General features: G+C 40.6%; 1 protein-coding gene across 1 annotated transcript in view; it reads right to left on the bottom strand.

Moving 5' to 3' along the window:
• Positions 1-20,212, bottom strand: part of VPS13B (vacuolar protein sorting 13 homolog B) — a 1,252,356-nt gene that overhangs the window by 520,732 nt on the left and 711,412 nt on the right. The window contains 5 exon segments of the mRNA XM_040354774.1: positions 4,456-4,567; positions 7,015-7,429; positions 14,380-14,521; positions 19,400-19,514; positions 19,757-19,928. Of these exon segments, the coding sequence (XP_040210708.1) occupies positions 4,456-4,567; positions 7,015-7,429; positions 14,380-14,521; positions 19,400-19,514; positions 19,757-19,928 (956 nt within the window).

Raw genomic sequence — 20,212 nt, 5'->3', positions numbered from 1 at the left:
AAAAAAAAAAAAAACGCAATAAGCGTATTTGATCGGTTTGCGCAAAAGTTCTAGCATCTACAAAATAAGAAATAGAATTATGGCATTTTTTTTTTATTTTTACTAGTAATGGCGGCGATCTGCGATTTTTTTTTTATTGTGACCGTGACATTGCGGCGGACATATCGGACACTTGACACATTTTTGGGGCCATTCACATTTACACAGCGATTAGTGCTATAAAATGCACTGATTACTGTGTAAATGTGACTGGCAGAGAAGGGGTTAACACTAGGGGGCAACCAAGGGGTTAAATGTGTTCCCTAAAGTGTGTTCTAACTGTTAGGGGTGGGGGACTCACAAGGGGAGGAGATCGATGTGTGTTCCTCTGTACTGGGAACACACATCGGTCTCCTCACCGCTGACAGGACATGGATCTGTGTGTTTACACACACAGATCCATGGTCCTGCCGTGATTGCGGGTGCCCGGCGGACATCGCAGCCGCCGGGCACGCGCACCGGGACCCAAAGAATGCGGCGGGCGGAAAAGACAGGACGTCATATGACGTCCAGTCTGAAAGACGAAAGGTCCCCACCGACGTCATTTTACTATGGCTCGGTGGGGAAGTGGTTAAAAATGCACGGATTACTGTGAAAATGACAGTGAATGGGTTAACCACTAGGGGGCGCTAAGGGGTTAAGTGTGCCCTAAAGGAGTGATTCTTACTGTAGGGGGGCGTGGCTGTAGGTGTAACGTTACTGATCATCGTTTCCTATATCAGGGAACAGACGATCAGTGACACGGCCACACAGAAGAACGGGGAAGGTGTGTTTACACACACACCTCTCCCCGTTCTTCAGCTCCTGTGACCCGATCACGGGACACCGGCGGCGATCGGGTCCATGAGTCCCGCGCGACCCACGGCTGGGCTCTTAAAGGCGACGTACCTGTACGTGCCTGTGCCCAGCCGTGCCATTCTGCCAACGTATATCGGTGTTAGGCGGTCCTTAAGTGGTTAAACATAACTGCACCTGTTTTCCTTGCAATGAAAAAGCAGATAATATTGCAAATCCAATAGCTGCAAACTATCAACTGACTAGTGTCAACTCCAAATGCTGACAAACAGCTTTAAGCCTCGTACACATGGTGATTTTTGTCAAAAGGGCATGTGCCAGAATCTTGTCTTGCATACCAACATTACACAAGTGTCTTGCTACTACGAGTAATTTAAGCTCTTGAGCGCCATCCTTTGGGCCCCTTCTGCTAATGTCGTGTTTGGTGAGCATTGATTATGAGCATGCGTGTTTGTACTTTCGACTTTTGTGTTATGGATTTGTGTACTGACCATCAGAAAATCTGACATCAAATCGTTGCCCGCCGAAAATTTACTAGCCTGTCATCCAACATTTGTTGGCTAAAAGTTGGACAAATATTGTCAAAAGGAGCGTACTAACGGTGAGATTTTAGGATACTAGTCTGTCAACAAACAATCCCCTGCCAACAAGCTTATCATGTGTACGAGGCTTTAGAATCAGGTCAGATATAACAAGCTGAATAGTATAAGAGACCACATATAGGGCCAGATTCACAAAGAGTTACGCCGGCGTATCAGTAGATACGCCGACGTAACTCCGAATCTAAGCCCGTCGTATGTCTAAATGTATTCTCAAACTGAGATACACTTAAACATGCCTAAGATACGACAGCCTGCACCATCGTATCTTAGGGTGCAATATTTACGTTGGCCGCTAGGTGGCGCGTCCATTGAGGTCGGCGTAGAATATGCTAATGAGTAGTTACGCCGATTTACGAACGTACGCTTGCCCGTCGCAGTAAAGATACGCCGTTTCCGTAAGCGATACGCGGCGTAAAGATAAACATGCCCCCTAGGTGGCGTATCCTATTTTAAGTATGGCCGTCGTTACAGCGTTGAAATTTTGAAATTTAACGTTGTTTGCGTAACTCATCCGTGAATAGGGCTGGACGTCAATTACGTTCAGGTCGAAACCAATGACGTCCTTGCGACGTCATTTAGCGCAATGCACGTCGGGAAATTTTAGGGACGGCGCATGCGCATTAGGTTCGGCGCGGAAACGCGCCTAATTTAAATTATCTACGCCCCCTACCCAACTGATTTGAATTACGCGGGCTTGCACCGGGGGATTTACGCTACGCTGCCGCAACTTTACAGGCAAGTGCTTTGTGAATCAAGCACTTACCCTAAAACTTGCGGCTGCGTAACATAAATGCGATACGTTACACCGCCGCAGATCTATGTGAATCTGGCCCATAGTATTTAGGGTTCCAATTCAGGCAAATGCATCTGGTAGCAGCATGACAATAAACAAAAAATACAGATTACATGTTTTCCCTGAACATTATTATATATGGCCATTTTAGATTTAGAGTGTTTACCAGGGTTCTTGTTTAAAGATTTAGTAAGTTACCTTCCTAGATTCAAGCTCTCTTTCAGACAGCAGAGGCAACTGAGGCAAGCTCCAGTCTTACCCTTTGAAGTTCAACTAAAGCTATTAAAATGTTACGTTTTGGTCAATAACTCGCAAATCTCATCAGTTCAGTCTTTGAACCCGGATCGTGCTGCACCAATTTCACTCTAACAATCTGCTGCCGGCTGCAGCAGCTTTAGTAAAAAGGCAGCATTGAGGGATACCCCCTCCCAACCCTCCACCTCCCGATATATGATACAGGAAGTGAAAGGATTGTCATGTATGAGAATGGGAATTGTTTACAGTTTGAAAAGTATTTCATTTTAACAGCATCTGTTGAAGTTCAGTAGGAAACACTTTGGAACAACGAAGGCTTCCACATCTGAGAAGCAGACCGCCTTTTCTCCAGGACGACCGGCGTACACAGTTACACAGCTGACTGTTTTCTGTGACTTCTCTCGCTCTGTACCACTTACGTGCGTGCTTTTAAGTCTGGCAAGCGTGCCAGTTCCATTCAGAGTCATGTATTTTTTCACAGAGATCTTGAATGCCTCTATTTGCCAGCCTCCCTGCCCTGATGATCAATATGGTTTAAATCACAAGGTGACAGAAGCCAGAGCATGATATTTCACAGAAAATCAGTAAACTGCGATTTTTCCTTTAGAGCTTTGATTTTTTTTTTTTTACTTTTCAGCTTTGATCCACAGTGCATCAACAGTGCTATGTTTCAGATGCTGATATTTAAAAATATAAAATAGGCACGTTTTCATTTTTTTTCTTCATACAATAAAGCTTAAAAAGGGTCTGTAATCATAACAAAGTGTTCCTGTCAATCCCTTTGTTTGAAGTCTAAAACCGTAGGGAAATAGTGCAGCCTGTCCTGTTACAACGTTTTGTGCAGGAGACAAATATACTGAAAGGAAATATTTACACCTGACAGTTTTCCAGATATATCACCTCATCTTGCAGATGGGGTAATGTAACATGCTGAAAGGGTAATTAAAAAATACCAAAGGACAATTAAATATCAAAATTTTGCTTAAAGAGGATCTTTGGTCAGAAAATAATAAATAAAGGTCAGTAGCTACAAATACTGTAGCTGCTGACTTTTAATAAACACACACTTACATCGCAGTCTAAGGATTCAGTTCTGTCCTCACCCAGACCGGCTCTTTGCCAGGTCCCTAGCTGCGCCATCTTGGATGTGGGACGCCAGCTGTGACTCCCAGCAGCTTCACTGCAGGCTCCTCACTGAACATGCGCGAGCCACACTGTGGCACATCTCAAGAGGTTGCGGGCAAGGAGGGGGAGGGGGGTGCTGAACATCTGCCCAGCAAGACCTCAGAAGTGGGAGCAGGTACCTGCCAGAAATAGATACACTTGCTCCCTTTAAAAATAAATAAAAAAAGGAGGGGGCGGATTAGAAGAAGTGGCCTTAAGGGATAAGTCCATCCACAACTTTTAGGTCACAAAAGGGTAGATGTTAGTTGGCTAAATTACCTGCTCATTTCACTTTGGACCGTCCCCCCTCCTGCCACAAAGTTCTTTGTATGTGTGTAAGGAGACATACATGGAAAATCTGCTATGGCTATAGCCATGGCTGATGGGGGAGAAAATTGGAAACTGAAGAGAGCCTTTATCCATGAATTCCCAAAATGCATAAGAGTTCCTTCATAAATACTAATATGAACTAAACTGGCACTGAAAGTAACTAAAAAAAGAACCACCCTTTTTCAGGAAATAATAGTAAATATATATATTTTTCATCTAAATCGATATTATTCAACTTCGATAAATGATACACCAAACAATAAAGCTATTAATTACTAGCTTTTATCGAAATATTTTACGAAACATGTAAATGATTTATCTTTTCAATAACTACCACAATCAAAAGACATTAGTGCAACAATCCCTAGTAAAAGGAAACACTAAAAAATAAAGACCCCACAGAATGACAATGTCTACACAACTGAAAGAACAAAAGTTTATCAGAGACAAAGAAGGCATGATGAACAAATTACTTACTGGTAAATATCTTTTCTCAATACACTCCGACTTAGGGGGTTGTCTGCTTGTGGCGCCATAGAAACTGAGCCGATTTTTAGCACAAAAGTATCTTCATTAATAGTCTGATTGACTGATAAGAAGAGAGAGAGAAAAAAAATGTACACTTTAAAACCAAGTAAGGCTCACTCACTATTCCTAGGGCTGCCATGTGACATAAAAGAGGACAAAGATGATACAAACAATACTAGAGCTTAAGTTTACAAACAAATACAAAATAAAATAAAAATAAATAACATTAATCACACAATTCATTTAAATTCCATCTATTTATACACTGGTGTATAAGGGCAGCAAGTTTACATAACAAACAGTCCTCATTTTAATAACCTAGGGTCTGAACTGCATCACAAGGGTACTGCTTACTCAGCATATGCCCCAGGTGTAACCCCTGTTTATTGTAACTGGAAATAATAGCCAAATGAAAATATATTGAATTGCTAATTTCACCACAGAAATTGATTACTTTGACTATGCAAAGCATTTTTTGAGAAATGGAGCATACAAAAAAAAAAAAATCAGTGCTACAGGCATAGAGAAATATAATGATTTTGTTTTTCTATTACATAATCCCTAAATAGCAATAAATGCATAAGGTTAACATGATGAGCATTCCATAAGTAAGCATCCCTAAACACAGTTGTGTAAGGATGCAGAAGTCTAAAAAACGCAAGCTATATTACATAGTTGGTAAGGTTGAATAAAGTTCAACCTGTGTGTGCTGTTTTAGATCAATATTACATTGTATATCCCTGTAAGTTGTGGTTGTTTAGGTGCACATCTTATAGTTATTTTATTTAGCGTTGCTCCCTGCTGAAACCACTGCTTGTAAAAAATAATTCCAAATTTTTACCGCTCTTACCATAAAGAACCCTTTACATAGTTTCCGGTTAAATCGCTTTTCCTCAAATTTTTGTGAATGACCTTGAGTTTTTTTAAATGCCCTTTCGCTGAAAAGTTTTATCCCTATTGTGGGGTCACCAGTATAGTATTTGTACATTAAAATCAAGCGTCTCTTCTCCAGAGAGAATCAATTTAGTGCTTGTAATCTTTCCTCATAACTAATATTCTCCAGTCCCTTTATTAGTTTTGTTGACCTTCTCTGTACTCGCTCCATTTCCAGCACACCCTTCTTGAGGACTGGAGCCCAGAACTGGATGGCATACTCCAGGTGCGGCAGGAACCAGAGTCTTGTAGAGTGGGAGCATTATTGTTTTATCTCTGGAGTTAAATCCCTTTTTTAATGCATGCCAATATTCTATTGGCTTTGCTTGCAGCAGCAACTTGCATGCCGTTGCTGAGCCTGTCATCTACTAGGACCCTATGTTATTGTATTTCCTGTGGTTTTAATGAAGACTTAATAAAATAGAATTTAACAGCACTTTTTGGGCCCTAGAATGCCAAATTTTTGTACTTGTTAAAAACTTTTCTCTGTCTATAATATGTCAAAGGATAAAAACTGAAGTAGTATATTTTGCACCCAACCCCCATCTTCTTTAGGCCCCATTCACACTTGTAAATGGGGCTGTTTGTAAGTAACTGTGGGAAATCCAGAGGGGTTCCCTGTTATTTGCTGTGGATGGGAAGCTCCACTGAAGGCACTGGGAGGCCGACAGCTCCCACAACTATTCGTAGCCGATCACCTTGGATGCAAACAGTCTGTGTCCAGGGCCAATCATCCACAGGTAATCACAGCAAATAGATGCAGGAGCTATCAGCATCCAATAGCATTCAATGGGGCTTCCTGTCTGCAGCTAATAGCCAGGAACCCTGCAAGTGTGAATGGGGTTTTAAAGTGGTTCTAAAAGCTGAAGGATTTTTATCCTAATGCATTCTCTACATTAACATAAAAAAAACATTCTTACTGAAGTTCCCCTTCTGCCCTTCTTATACTTACAGTGCCTTGAAAAAAATACTCATATCCCTTGACATTTTCCACATTTTGTCATGTTACAACCAAAAACATAAATGTATTTTATTTGAATTTTATGTGCTAGACCAGGGGTGTCCAATCTTTTTTCAAAGAGGGCCAGATTTCATAAAGTGAACAGGATTCAGTGCCGACCATTTTGCCTGACATTCTTTAACCACTTAAGGACCGCCTCCTGCACATTTACGTCGACAGAATGGCACAGCTGGGCACATGCACGTACAGGTACGTCCTGTACTAGTACCCAGCCGCGACCCGATCCGAAGCTCCGTGAACGGGACCGCGGGACCCGATCGCCACTGGAGTCCCGCGATCGGTCCCCGGAGCTGAAGAACGGGGAGAGCTGTATGTAAACACAGCTTTCTCATTCTTCACTGTGGCGGCCCACACAAGTGACGCCAGTAGCAAGTGGCTTGCTATGATGGGCACTCTGCGGAGAAGAGGAGCCAGGAGTGCCAGTGGGGGACCCTAGAAGAGGATGATTGGGGCTGCTCTGTGCAAAACCATTGCACAGAGCAGGTGGGTGTAACATGTTTTTATAAAAAAAAATACAATCAAGGGTTTAAAATCACTTTAATATCTAAACCAACCTGCAAAATTTGGTTGTCTTTCTTCAGCTTTGGGAATGAAGACTCTGATGACACCAGTGTTGATGTAGATAAGAGGAAGACTTCGAGAGGTTAGTGTGTGTGACCTCATGGGCTGTCCAGATGATTTATGTTTCTCCTTCTGGCTTCGAGGTCGCCTAGCTTCAAAAATACTGGAGATTGCATTAAGCAAAGGGAAAAATAGGACAACATCAAAGGCTTGAGCTGAAATTAAGATTTCATGAAGAAAGTGAGGGGAGCCATCCCCCGAACCTTCAGAAAGTTTCTGAAAGCTCCGAGAAGTCCTTTCGCCTCGTGTGGTCAACTTGTGGCGGACATTCCTGGTCACAGCTTTGGTGTATGTGAGAGAAAGAAAGCCATGCTGTTGGTGGGAACTCTCTAAGAGTTTTGCTGTGGTCTATGTGGAAGAGAAAGTGGTAGAACATACAATGGGTAGAACCACGATTAGTAGCGCAATAAATCAGGAGATATCCAATGTACAGACACAACATATAAAATACCTTTATAGTTAAAGAAGGTTAGTATCAGTACCTGACTAGATAATTACTTTTATTTCCCTGTACCATTAATTTAACTCCTGTAGTCAAAATATGGAAAAACAAAGGTTGGTTGTGATGTCCAAAAATATATAGACAAAATATGAAGATATTATTTTATCTGAGGACTGATGGTACAGGAGCAATTAAGAAGTAAATCAAACTTAAATGGCAACATTTGTTTGATATTAACTAGAGAATAAATATGGTATATTGTGTTATAGGGATTTTTAATATACTATTGTAATAAATAATATTATTTTTTTCATTTCAGGTGTTAAAATGCTATATAAATAAAATATACATGGTACACAAAAGAACATAATTTTAAAACATACAAAGTAAAAGTTCATATAAAATTGAATTTCAATTTAGAGCATGTACAGTATATGTACTAAAAAGGCATAGATTAAGTCCGATGGAAAAAGCTCTTTCATCAGTTCCAAACAAAATTATAATTTATGTGTGTTTAGGATTGGTCTACTACTGTATGTTTCAGCAAACCATTCAAACACCATTTTACAAACTTTTTTTTGTATAAGGCTAAATAAGAATATCCTTATATATGAAATGTTATACTTGTGGGGAATAATAAATGATATATAGTAAATCCAAATGTGGGAAAAAAGTTGCTTCTATATCTCAACAGGAGCTTTGCTTTCTGTTGTGATTATACAGTGGAAGGGACAAAAAAAATATATTTTGAGTTATTTTTGAATATGGTATGGATAATAAGGTTAAAAATAATTAACACATTGCTTAGGGCAACAATAATTTAATGATGTGTCCTTTGTTTCATATTTTTTTCAAACCAATTTCAGGGAGAAATGTTAGGAAAAACGAATTTCACATACAGAATACATTCATACAGAGAGATGGACATAAGTGGCATAAGTGTTGACATATGCCACAATGTTTTAATATAGTAGATAGCCAGAGAATAGCAGTGTTGTCTTTATCAAATAGATTCTACTAATTTCTGAAATAAACATAAAACTATGTATTTTGAAAGTGCTTTTTCCAGAAAACAAAATGGTAGGCTTTAAAAGCAGGCAAAGCCAGGCAGAGCAACTGATGGACTCTTTGGAAAACACAAAAGAACGTCCATCAACCACACAAATACAGAACACATGTGCCTAAAAATAAGATATACAGTTGCAATAAAAAATATGTGAACCCTTTTGGAATGATATATATTTCTGCACAAATTGGTCATAAAATGTGATCTGATCTTCATCTAAGTCACAACAATCACAGTCTGCTTAAACTAATAACACACAAAAAATTAAATGTGACCATGTTTTTATTGAACACACCATGTAAACATTCACAGTGCAGGTGGAACAAGTATGTGAACCCCCAGACCAATGACATCTCCAAGAGCTATGAGAGAGAAGATCACCGCTCAAGGTAGGTCTATTGTAGGGTCGTTTCACAAATATAGGACTCCAAGGGTGCAGGCCATGGCCATGAATAAGCACTGAAGCCAGTGCGAAACGTCGGTATTCTCCTGTTCCTATTGCTGTGATCTGCTGTGTTCTTGCTGTTGATTTGAATAAAGACAACCCGTTTGGTTTGGAGTGCGGCTATCCATCCCTCATCTTTATACCAATATCTCCAAGAGCTAATTGGAGTGAGGTGTCAGCCAACTGGAGTCCAATCAGTGAGATGAGATTGGAGGTGTTGGTTACAGTTGCCCTGCCCTATAAAAAACACACACCAGTTCTGGGTTTGCTTTTCACAAGCATTGCCTGATGTGAATGATGCCTCGCACAAAAGAGCTCTCAGAAGCCCTACAATTAAGAATTGTTGACTTGTTAGCTAAAATAGTAAAGGCCTCCCAAACATCTCCGTCCATTGGTGCACTGTGTACTGCGGGTGGGAGGTTGGTAAACACCCCTAAGCTTATTATGCAGGAACTGGTAAGGTTTTACGCTGACTTGTATAGGTCCTGGGTGGCTTATTCGCCCAACAACTTACAGGACTACCTTAGGGGTGTTGAGTTGCCCTGTCTGTTGGCTTCTCAAAGAGCTCTTTTGGATTTGCCAACCAAAATTGAGGAATTACAGGAGGCTCTTAGCCTCTTCCCGAACTCTAAGGCCGCGTGCACATGATCAGTCCATCCGATGAGAACGGTCCAAATGACCGTTGTCATCGGTAAACCGATGAAGCTGACTGATGGTCCGATGTGCCTACACACCATAGGTTAAATAACCGATCGTGTCAGTACGTGATGACGTAAAACACAACGACGTGCTGAAAAAAATGTAGTTCAATGCTTCAAAGCATTCGTCGACTTGATTCTGAGTATGAGCGGGTTTTTAACCGATGCTTTTGCATAATAACGATCGGTTTTGACCTATCGGTTAGGCGTCCATTGGTTCAATTTTAAAGCAAGTTCCTATTTTTTGGACCGAAGAATAACTAACCAATGGGGCCCACACACGATCGGTTTGGACCGATGAAAACAGTCCATCAGACCATTCTCATCGGATGGACCGATCGTGTGTACGCGGCCTAAGGCTCCCGGGATGACAGTCTTCCCATGGAAGTTTTCAAACAATATGGGGGTCTAATCTTACCACATTTGTTGAAGGTCCTTAACTATGCTAGAGAGAACCAATCCTTGCCTGAATCTATGACACAGAGCTAGTATTGTACTCCTTTTAAAACCGGGTAAAGATCCGCTAGACCCGGGTTCGTACAGACCGATTTCGCTCTTACAGAGCGATATTAAAATCCTAGCAAAAGTCTTGGCCATGCGAATCAACAGGGTCATCTCCTCTATTATACACTCGGATCAGTCAGGCTTTATGCCCCAAAAATCCACGGCCATTAATCTCCATAGACTTTACTTGAATCTCCAGACACAGTCGGACACTATGGGGAATGGGGCCCTACTATCACTTGACGCCCACAAAGCGTTTGATAGCATAGCATGGGGGTACCTCTGGGCTGTCATGGGCAAATTTGGCTTTGGCGAAAGGTTTTTGTCCTGGGAGAGGCTGCTTTACTGCTCGCCCAGGGCGGTCATTAGAGAGTGGGGACATATTTCTGAACCTTTTACCCTGCATAGGGGCACTCGGCAAGGGTGTCCTCTGTCCCCACTCCTTGTTTTGCCATCGCCAGTGAGCCTATGGCGGCCTTGATTAGGGCAAACCAAAGGGTGAGAGGATTTAACTATGGGGGGTTTCAGGAGAAGCTTATGCTCTACACAGATGATACTATGCTACTTCTGGGAGATACAGACGAATACCTGAAAGAGGCAATGGAAGTGGTTGGCAGGTTTGGGACCTACTCAAGTCTTGTTATTAACTGGACCAAGTCCTCACTTCTGCTATTAGATGCTACTCCGGGCGGCGGGGATTGGTCGATACACAGGGTACCAGTGTCTACTAGTATCAAGTATCTAGGGGTCCAGATCACCTCGGAACCGCATGATTTTTTGCACCTTAACCTGACCCCATTAATAAATAGAATCAGAGATAGAGCCAAAATATGGTCTCACCTTAAGATGTCCCTGTGGGAAGGGTAAATCTTATAAAGATAATTTTCATGCCCCAGCTCCTGTATTTTCTTCACAATACGCCCATTGTTAGTCCTCTAAAAGTGTTCAGGATTATCAACTCTCTTTTTAGGACCTTCATATGGCTAAATAAATCTCCTAGGGTGAAGCTTGAGCAGCTACAAAAACCCAAGACAGCGGAGGGCCTTGCTCTCCCTAACCCTTGGGTATATTATCTGGCAGCTCAGGCACAGCACATTGCCCGGGTGATGCCAGAGGAGCAGAGTCTGGGGGGGGTGGTGTGCAGTCAGACCCCATCAGGGCCCTAATGTGCTACGTCACCGGCCTCGACAGCATGCCTACGGGTATGGAAGCTCTGGCGTATGCAAAGTCTAATAGACGTTTTCCCACTTATGTCTTGATGCAAAAAATATGGAACAAACTCAGGCAGTTACAGGAAGTGGAGGGATTCACTGAATACAGTCCAATTTGGGCCAATGGGTACTACGAGGAGCTGCTCTCACTGGATTGTGGTGCGTGGTGGAGGAGGTGCAAGGCACACACTTGAGACATATATTTGAGGTGGGTGGACTGATTTCTTTCTCGGAGCTGAGAAAGTGATTTCACCTCCCACAGTCAATGCTCTTTCATTATAGGCAGTTACAACATGCAGTGAGGGCGCAGGCAGGGGGGGGGGGGAACCCTGGATTCTCTCACGAACACCACTATTTAAATATATGGGTGAAGTATCCCAGTTCAAGGGATTCATTTCTAGAGCCTATTCCTTGATTCTTACTATATACTTGGAGGGATTCCCCCTTGCGGCATCAAGCAAGTGGGAGAGAGATGTATAGTATTTGAGGATGAGCAGTGGGAGGAGGCGCTCCAGGTGGTGCAACTATGTTCCTTAAATGTGGCCCAGCGGTTATCACAACTCTACATTCTTTTTAGAGTACATTATAAGCCCAATAGGCTGTGCAGGATGGGGGTAAGAACGGATTCTAATTGCCCCAGATGCGCGAGAGATCATGGGGACTTAATCCATCTGCTGTGGAGGTGTCCCACGCTGCACTTATACTGGACAGGGGTTTTAGCTACAGTTAACATGGTTTTTCAAACTACCATACCTATGGATCCAAAGCCGTGCTTACTTGGTATCTTGGATGACATTCCTATGGATGATAACTCTAAACAGGCTATAACTAGGGCCTTGTTTCAGGCCCGCAAGCTGATTCTTAGACATTGGAAAGCTGATGACCCACCAACGATGGGGGGAATGGATTGGCCAAATGGGTGACACCATACGCTTGGAGAAATATATCTATCAACATAGGGGTCGGACAGGGAAGTTTGACAGACTGTGGGTACCTTGGTTAGATACCCCTGGCCTGTCCCCAGTTGATCTGGTGATGGATCGACTGTTGAGATAGAGGGTGGGTGAGTGAGGTGGACACCAGGAGAATGCGACTTAAACATGGTGTAAGTGTCTTATCATGGGGTGGGCTTTTGAGATGACTTGTCCCCGTGTGCGTAGGGCCGAATATTTGTTCTCTGCGTGGTGGTGTGGGCTGGGAGTACTGCCGTTGTATCCCTCTTGCGATGCAGGTAGTGTGGTGTGACTAACTGTATGTCCTGCATGGGAGCTGTGAAATCTGTCTTTGTTTTTTTAGTTTTTTTGTATGGTTTAACTTTTTGTTTTGTTTGTTATTTGGTTCTTTTTTCTCTCAATAATGTTTGTTTTCACTTTAAAAATTGCTGAGATGCAGTACGGAACCATTCTGATACAGTCTACATCTTTGTATGGGTACAATTTATCCTGCTTGGTACACTTTTGTATGAGAAAAGAATTGTGTTAGGACGACACTGGTATTATGTATTCTTTTTGCTGTACAAAGTAATGTGAATAATTGTCAATCTGTATGATTTTTGCAATAAAGCCTTTTCTGATTTAAAAAAAAAAATAAAGGAATTGTTGACTTGCATAAAGCTGGAAAGGGTTATAAAGGTTATAAAAGTTTCTCCAAAAGCCTTGTTGTTCATCAGTCCACGGTAAGACAAATTATCTATAAATGGAGAAAGTTCAGATGACTGCAAGAGCACAGCACAGACGGCTCAATGAGGTGAAGAAAAATCCTAGAGTATCAGCTAAAGACTTACAAAAGTCTCTGGCATATGCTAACATCGCTGTTAGCGAATCTATGATACGTTAAACACTAAACAAGAATGGATTTCATGGGAGGATACCACAGAGGAAGTCACTGCTGTAAAAAAAAACATTGCTGCACGTTTACAGTTTGCACAGGAGCACCTGGATGTTCCACAGCAGTACTGGCAACATATTCTGTGGGCAGATGAAACCAAAGTTGAGTTGTTTGGAAGAAACACACAACACTATGTGTGGAAAAAAAGAGGCACAGCACACCAACATTCAAACCTCATCCCAACTGTGAAGTATGGTGGTGGGGGCATCATGGTTTGGGGCTGCTTTGCTGCATCAGGGCCTGGACGGATTGCTATCATCGAAGGAAAAATGAATTCCCAAGTTTATCAAGACATTTAGCAGAAGAACTTAAGGCCATCTGTAGCTCAACAGAAGATGGGTGTTGCAACAGGACAACGACCCAAAGCATAGAAATAAATTAACATCATAATGTCTTAAACAAAAGAAAATATGCCTTCTGGAGTGGCCCAGTCAGAGTCCTGACCTCAACCCGATTGAGATGCTGTGGCATGACCTCAAGAAAGCGATTCACACCAGACATCCCAAGAATATTGCTGAACTGAAACAATTCTGTAAAGAGGAATGGTTAAGAATTACTCCTGACCGCTGTGCACGTCTGATCTGCAACTACAGGAAACGTTTGGTTGAAGTTATTGCTGCCAAAGGAGGTTCAACCAGTTATTAAATCCAAGGGTTCACATACTTTTTCCACCTGCACTGTGAATGTTTACATGGTGTATTCAATAAAAACATGGTAACATTTAATTCGTTATGTGTTATTAGTTTAAGCAGACCGTGATTGTCTATTGTTGTGACTTAGATGAAAATCAGATCACATTTTATGACCAGTTTGTGCAGAAATCCATATCATTTCAAAAGGTTTCACATACTATTTATTGCAACTGTGTGTATATATATATATATATATATATATATATATATATATATATATATATATATATATATATATATATATATATACATATATATATATATATATACAACTAAATAATTAAATTTAGCAGGAGAAATAGAAGGGTTGATGAAGGTCCTTTATCAAAATCAATATGAAAATCAATTCTTACAGAAGGGAAGAAGCCAGAAAAGTTACTGAAGGGGTCTTGCTTGCTGACGGGTCGAACCAAAGTGGTGCGTCTGTTCAGCTTGTCTGTACATGAAAGGAAAACGCCGCCATATTGCCCCAGACACCAACAGTTTTCACCAAGGCTTCAAGATTTTTACAAAGAATAGAAGAGAAGAAAGAAAAACAAATTGCAATAATAATAAGCTGGTAGATTTCCTTTCTTCATAATACCAATATGTACTGTTTATGATGCAGAGCTGCAGTGGGCTAAAAAAATTAAACTTTCACATTTTACATTTTAGTGACAGCAATGAAGTGTGCAAGGTGCAGTAATCGAATAATCAGTATAGGTAAATATCATGTTCCTCAACAGAGGGTCTGCATCCATAACTGGTCAGCTAGGGAAACCAAGAGTGTCGGAACTTGTACTTTAACAATCCAGCAAGAGTTTCCCACCGCTGCTGTTTTAGATTTTACCAGCGCACTATAAATCGATGAGAAAGATAATTTGTGAAAGGCGAATTTAGCACAAAGCTTGATTAGGCTTATGGCAAATGATTACAAGAATAAACCATTACTTAAAGAGTTTGCAACCGCAGGATATTACTGGGTCATTATAACTATTTTACAGATCATTATTATGAGACACTTTCCTTTTTTTTGTTACTTTTGTAAAGCTATCTGTGTCTGCAGGGTTCTTATAAGTCAGTTGCAATTTATTTTTGCTACAGTGCCTTGAAAAAGTATTCATACCCCTTGAAATTTTCCACATTTTGTCAAGTTACAACCAAAAACTTAAAAGTATTTTATTGGGGTTTTATGTGATAGACCAACACCAAGTGGCAAATAATTGTGAAGTAGATGGAAAATTATAAATGTTTTTCAATTTCTTTTTCCAAATAAATATCTGAAAAGTGTGGTGTGCATTTGTTTTAGCCCCCCTTTACTCTGATACCCCTAACTAAAATATAGTGGAACCAATTACCTTCAGAAGCCACCTAATTAGTAAATAGAGTCCACTTATGTGCAATTTATTCTCAGTATTAATACAGCTCTGCTGTGAAGCCCTCAGAGGTATGTTAGATAACCTTAGTGAACAAACAACATCATGAAGGCCAAGGAACACACCAGACAGGTCAGGGATAAAGTTGTAGAGACGTTTAAAGCAGGGTTAGGTTATAAAAAAAATACCCCAAGATTTGAACATCTCATTAAGCACTGTTCAAGTCATCATTCAAAACTGGAAAGAATATGGCACAACTGCAAACCCACCAAGACATGGCCGTCCACCTAAACTGACAGGCTGGGCAAGAAGAGCATTATTTAGAAAAACAGCCAAGAGGCCCATAGCTCAGTGATCCATAGCTCAGGTGGGAAAATCTGTCCACAGGACAACTATTAGTCGTGCTCTCCACAAATCTGGCCTTTATGGAAGAGTGGCAAGAAGAAAGCCATTGTTGAAAAAAAGCCACAAGAAGTCCCATTTGCAGTTTTGAAGAAGTCATGTGGGGGACCCAGCAAACATGTGGGAGATAGTGCTCTGGTCAGATGAGACCAACATTTTACTTTTTGGCCTAAAAGTAAAATGCTATGTGTGGTGGAAAACTAACACTTCACACCACTCTAAACACACCATCCCCAATGTGAAACATGTTGGTGGCACCATCATGTTGTGGTGATGCTTTTCTTTCGCAAAGACAGGGAAGATGGCCAGAGGTAATGGGAAGACGGATGTAGCCAAATACAGGGCAATCTTAGAGGAAAACCTGTTAGAGTCTGCAAAAGACTTAAGACTGGGGCAGAGGCTAACCTTCCAGCAAGACAATGACCCAAGACAAGACTTAAACATTGCTGCTCACAGATGCTCTCCATCCAATCTGACAGAGTTTGAGCTATTTTGCAAAGAAGAATGGGCAAAAGGTTTACTCACTAGATGTGCGAAACTGGTAGAGATGTAAAAAGACCTGCAGCTGTAATTGCAGTGATCAGTGGTTATGCAAAGTATTGACCCTGGGGGTGAACTCCACACTTTTCACATATTTATTTGTAAACAATTAAAACCATTTATCATTTTCCTTCCAATTCACAATTGTGTGCCACTTTGTGTTGATCTATCAAGTAAAATCCCAATAAAATAAATTTTTGGTTGTAACATGACAAAATTTGGAAAATTTCAAGGGGCATGCATATTTTTTCAAGGCACTGTATACCACAACGAGAAGCTATATTGATTAGTGAATGTAGCTGTATCCTATGCAGACAGCATTGTACAGCAGAGCATACCAGAGAAACAAACTCTCTCAGATGCCATAAACTGTGTCTAAAAAAGCAAAGAATTGATTGCCGCAACCAATGGTAAAATGTGACAGGGGCTTTTTCTACCATCAAAGGAGAACTAAACCCTCCTGTCCTTTCCAGCAATGAAAGGTACTATCTTAGCCTTTGTGTAGATCTGCAATTGCCATGGTGCTGTACATGTGATCAGCTATGACACCAGTCATTTGAGGATTTGAAAATTTTGTTGAGAGCTGACATTAGCACACTGGCAACTGTACAAGCATCATAAGATGCATGTCTTGTTTTGGGAGACAAATTAGTGGGTTTAGTTCCACTTTTAATGCAAATTCATTTATTTTTATTTTTTAAACTAGGTATAACAAGAATTACTGCTGCTCTGACTTTCTTCAGATACTGAGAAGGCCAAATAAGGACAAATGTAGGCAGCAAAAATGGGTCTTATGCATTTTCCACCTATAAGTGCAGAACGACTATTGGTTATCATTTGCTTTCTAGATGAAATAGGAAAGCTAAGCTAATATTCATTGAGGGATGGTTTTCCCTTTATATACATTTTAACAATGCTACCTTCAGAAAAATGTAAGTGATACTAAACAAGGTCTCAGGTAAGGTTAGGTTTATTCTTGTCACCACTGGCAGAGGTTAAAGGATCACACTGGTCAGAATGGCCGGCTAGAGCTTTGATAAGTAACTTAATGACTACATGGTCTCACCACAGGTTTCTCTTTGCATTGTAGGAATATCCCAAGAAAAACGCCTGCCTGCCAGCTTTCACCTGGCCTGTAATAAACACAATGTTACCCTTGCCTGCAATGTGCAATCAGTGATAATAATCATCAACAGTGGCAGACTGAATCCCTCTACTGGCTTCTTACATCTCTCAGCTCCAAAAGCTAACTTTTTGTAGTAGTCTTTTACTGGTATTCTGCATTGCAAAGTCTCATTCCTCTGACATTATTGTATGGCAGGCTATGTTAATCACATGACAACCTGTCAAGTAAAACAAATGAAAATGCCAGCATGATACACTCTTGTAAAATTCACAGAAGACAGATCTGGGAATTTAGGAACAGAATGATTAAAAATGAATTATCTGAGAGATAAAAGAAGCTGGTAGGTGATTTAACCGACCTCTGTCCAGACAAACCCTGTACATCTGTTTTGGATGGATTGCTCTTTTAAACTGCTCAGATTGAAAAGAATAACCCCCCGCCCCCGCACCCCCTATTCCTTCATCAATGCAACTGTCAGGCAACAACACACACACTGTAAACAAGGGCATACATCATTTCAGTTTAGCATCTCAGTAGGATATACAGTGCACAACTAACAGCACATGGGGAATTAAGAACACATTAGCAGGAAGGATGAGCAAAAGTTTTTTTTCAGGAAACTAGATTACTACCATCTTGAAATCAGTTTGTGATGTCAATATAACAAGCAGATAATGGGAAACAGGAATAACACTGGTTTCTAATTAACAGGTTGATGATCTCTGTTTTTCTTTGTAGCCCCAGTACCTAAGTTTTTCGACAATCATGATACAGAGGCTATTTTAAAAACAACAAAAAAATAGGGCAACATTGTTCCACTCAGGACACATGTATACTTAAAGGCTAAAGAGTAGTGACAATCAAGATAAATTCAACACGGAATAAAAACAAAAAAAGGGAACTACTGTTTGCTAAAGAAAATGGTTGCATTCCTGCTCAATCTGTTTTGCCAATAATCCATCCCCACTATGCTAGAAAGGGTGACACCATTATTGAGAATCTTTAGCTATGAGGCTTCCTTTGTCAGCCTGCCAGCTCCGGCCACTGCATTGCCCATTGATGAGGACATCCCTGTGTCCTCTTTATGTCCTATACCCCTCTCTAAATTCTTTCCGCTCCAGTGTCTGAGCCATATTAGACTAAAGTCAATATTCAGTAAAAAAAAAAAAATAGCTAAATTGTTCACAGTGTTATCATTCCCGCTTTAAGTAAACCTTGTCTTTGTCTTGTAATTGTTCACAACTTATTTTCCTCTATATTGGTGTTTAAAACTAACCAATGAATAAATCTGAAGAATGGTTGAAATATTTTGGACAAAAATGTTTTTTTTTTTACAGATTACTACACGTTGCTAATAGAGGGACATTTAAAGCGGTTGTATACCCGCTGTCATTTTTTTTTTTAAACCTGAAAAGCAAAAGCCATAATCAGCTAGTATGCACCAAATACTAGCTGATTATGAAATACTTACCTTGGAACGAGGGGAGAGGAACTTACCTGGTCCACGCTGAGGGAGATGTAATCTTTCCTCGGCGTGTCTTCCGGGTATCGCCGTTCCAGTGCTGTGATTGGCTGGAGCGGCGATGTCGTCACTCCCGCGCATGCGCGCGAGAGACTTCTCTCTGGCAAGGTCCGGCGGCTGCCTGGCCCTTTAGCCGAGGATCCCCGCTGCGCATGCGCCACTGCAGTCAGCGGCGCATTGCGGGGGGAATATCTCCTAAACCTGTAAGGTTTAGGAGACATTCTTTATACCTACAGGTAAGCCTTATTATAGGCTTACCTGTAGGTTAAAGTGGTAGTACATAGTTTACTACCACTTTAAGGTGGAATGAGGGTCAGAGGGATTTGGTTCTAAAGAGGGACAATGGGTACCTATGGAGACCTATTTTTTTTTTTGCTGGCCTACCTTTAGCAGCACATAAACAAGTTGCACTACGTAACTGTCTTTACCTGCTCCTATAATGATCAATGTTAAAGCTTTCAATCTTGCATTTGACTTTAGTATAGACATCTTGGACATCGACAGAAGCATTGAGGTCCTCCAGTTCACTGACTACACAGATTTCTGAAAAATAAAAAAATAAAGTTTAAAAAAATGTGGAATATATATATATATATATATATATATATATATATATATATATATATATATATATATATATATATATATATATATATATATATATATATATATATATATATACACACACACACACAAACACACACAACTGCCTAAAACAAATCAGTCATAAGCAGTTGATTTATGACTAAATACTATAATAAGTTAGCAGCAAAACAAATCCATACCTGTTCCTTTGTTTGTAGGGTCTGCAGCAAAGAGTTTTATTGTAACTTTGGGTAACATCCACTGCATCCAGAGACTGACCCGACCGCTGGACACTCCGATATTACTTGTTGTTTGCTCCAAGGTAACCGAATCTGAAAATGGCGAGTCCTCTGCTGCCTGCATAGAATCTCCCTGTATTGAGAAGTAAACAAACTTAAATAATAAGTCAGCTTTTAAAAAAAAAAAAAATGGTATATACACACAGTGTATTATATATATATATATATATATATATATATATATACATACATACATATACACACACACACATACACACACACAAAACACAAAATATTCAAACTACACTCCATACAAATGTACTGTACAGTAAAACCTTGGATTGCGATCATAATTTGTTCCAAAAACATGCTTGTAATCCAAAGCACTTGAATATCAAAGCAAATTTCCCCCAAAAA

The sequence above is a fragment of the Rana temporaria genome, chromosome 5 (assembly GCF_905171775.1).
Source record: "Rana temporaria chromosome 5, aRanTem1.1, whole genome shotgun sequence".
NCBI classification, from domain to species: domain Eukaryota; kingdom Metazoa; phylum Chordata; class Amphibia; order Anura; family Ranidae; genus Rana; species Rana temporaria.
This window is presented reverse-complemented; position numbering and strand designations above follow the sequence as displayed.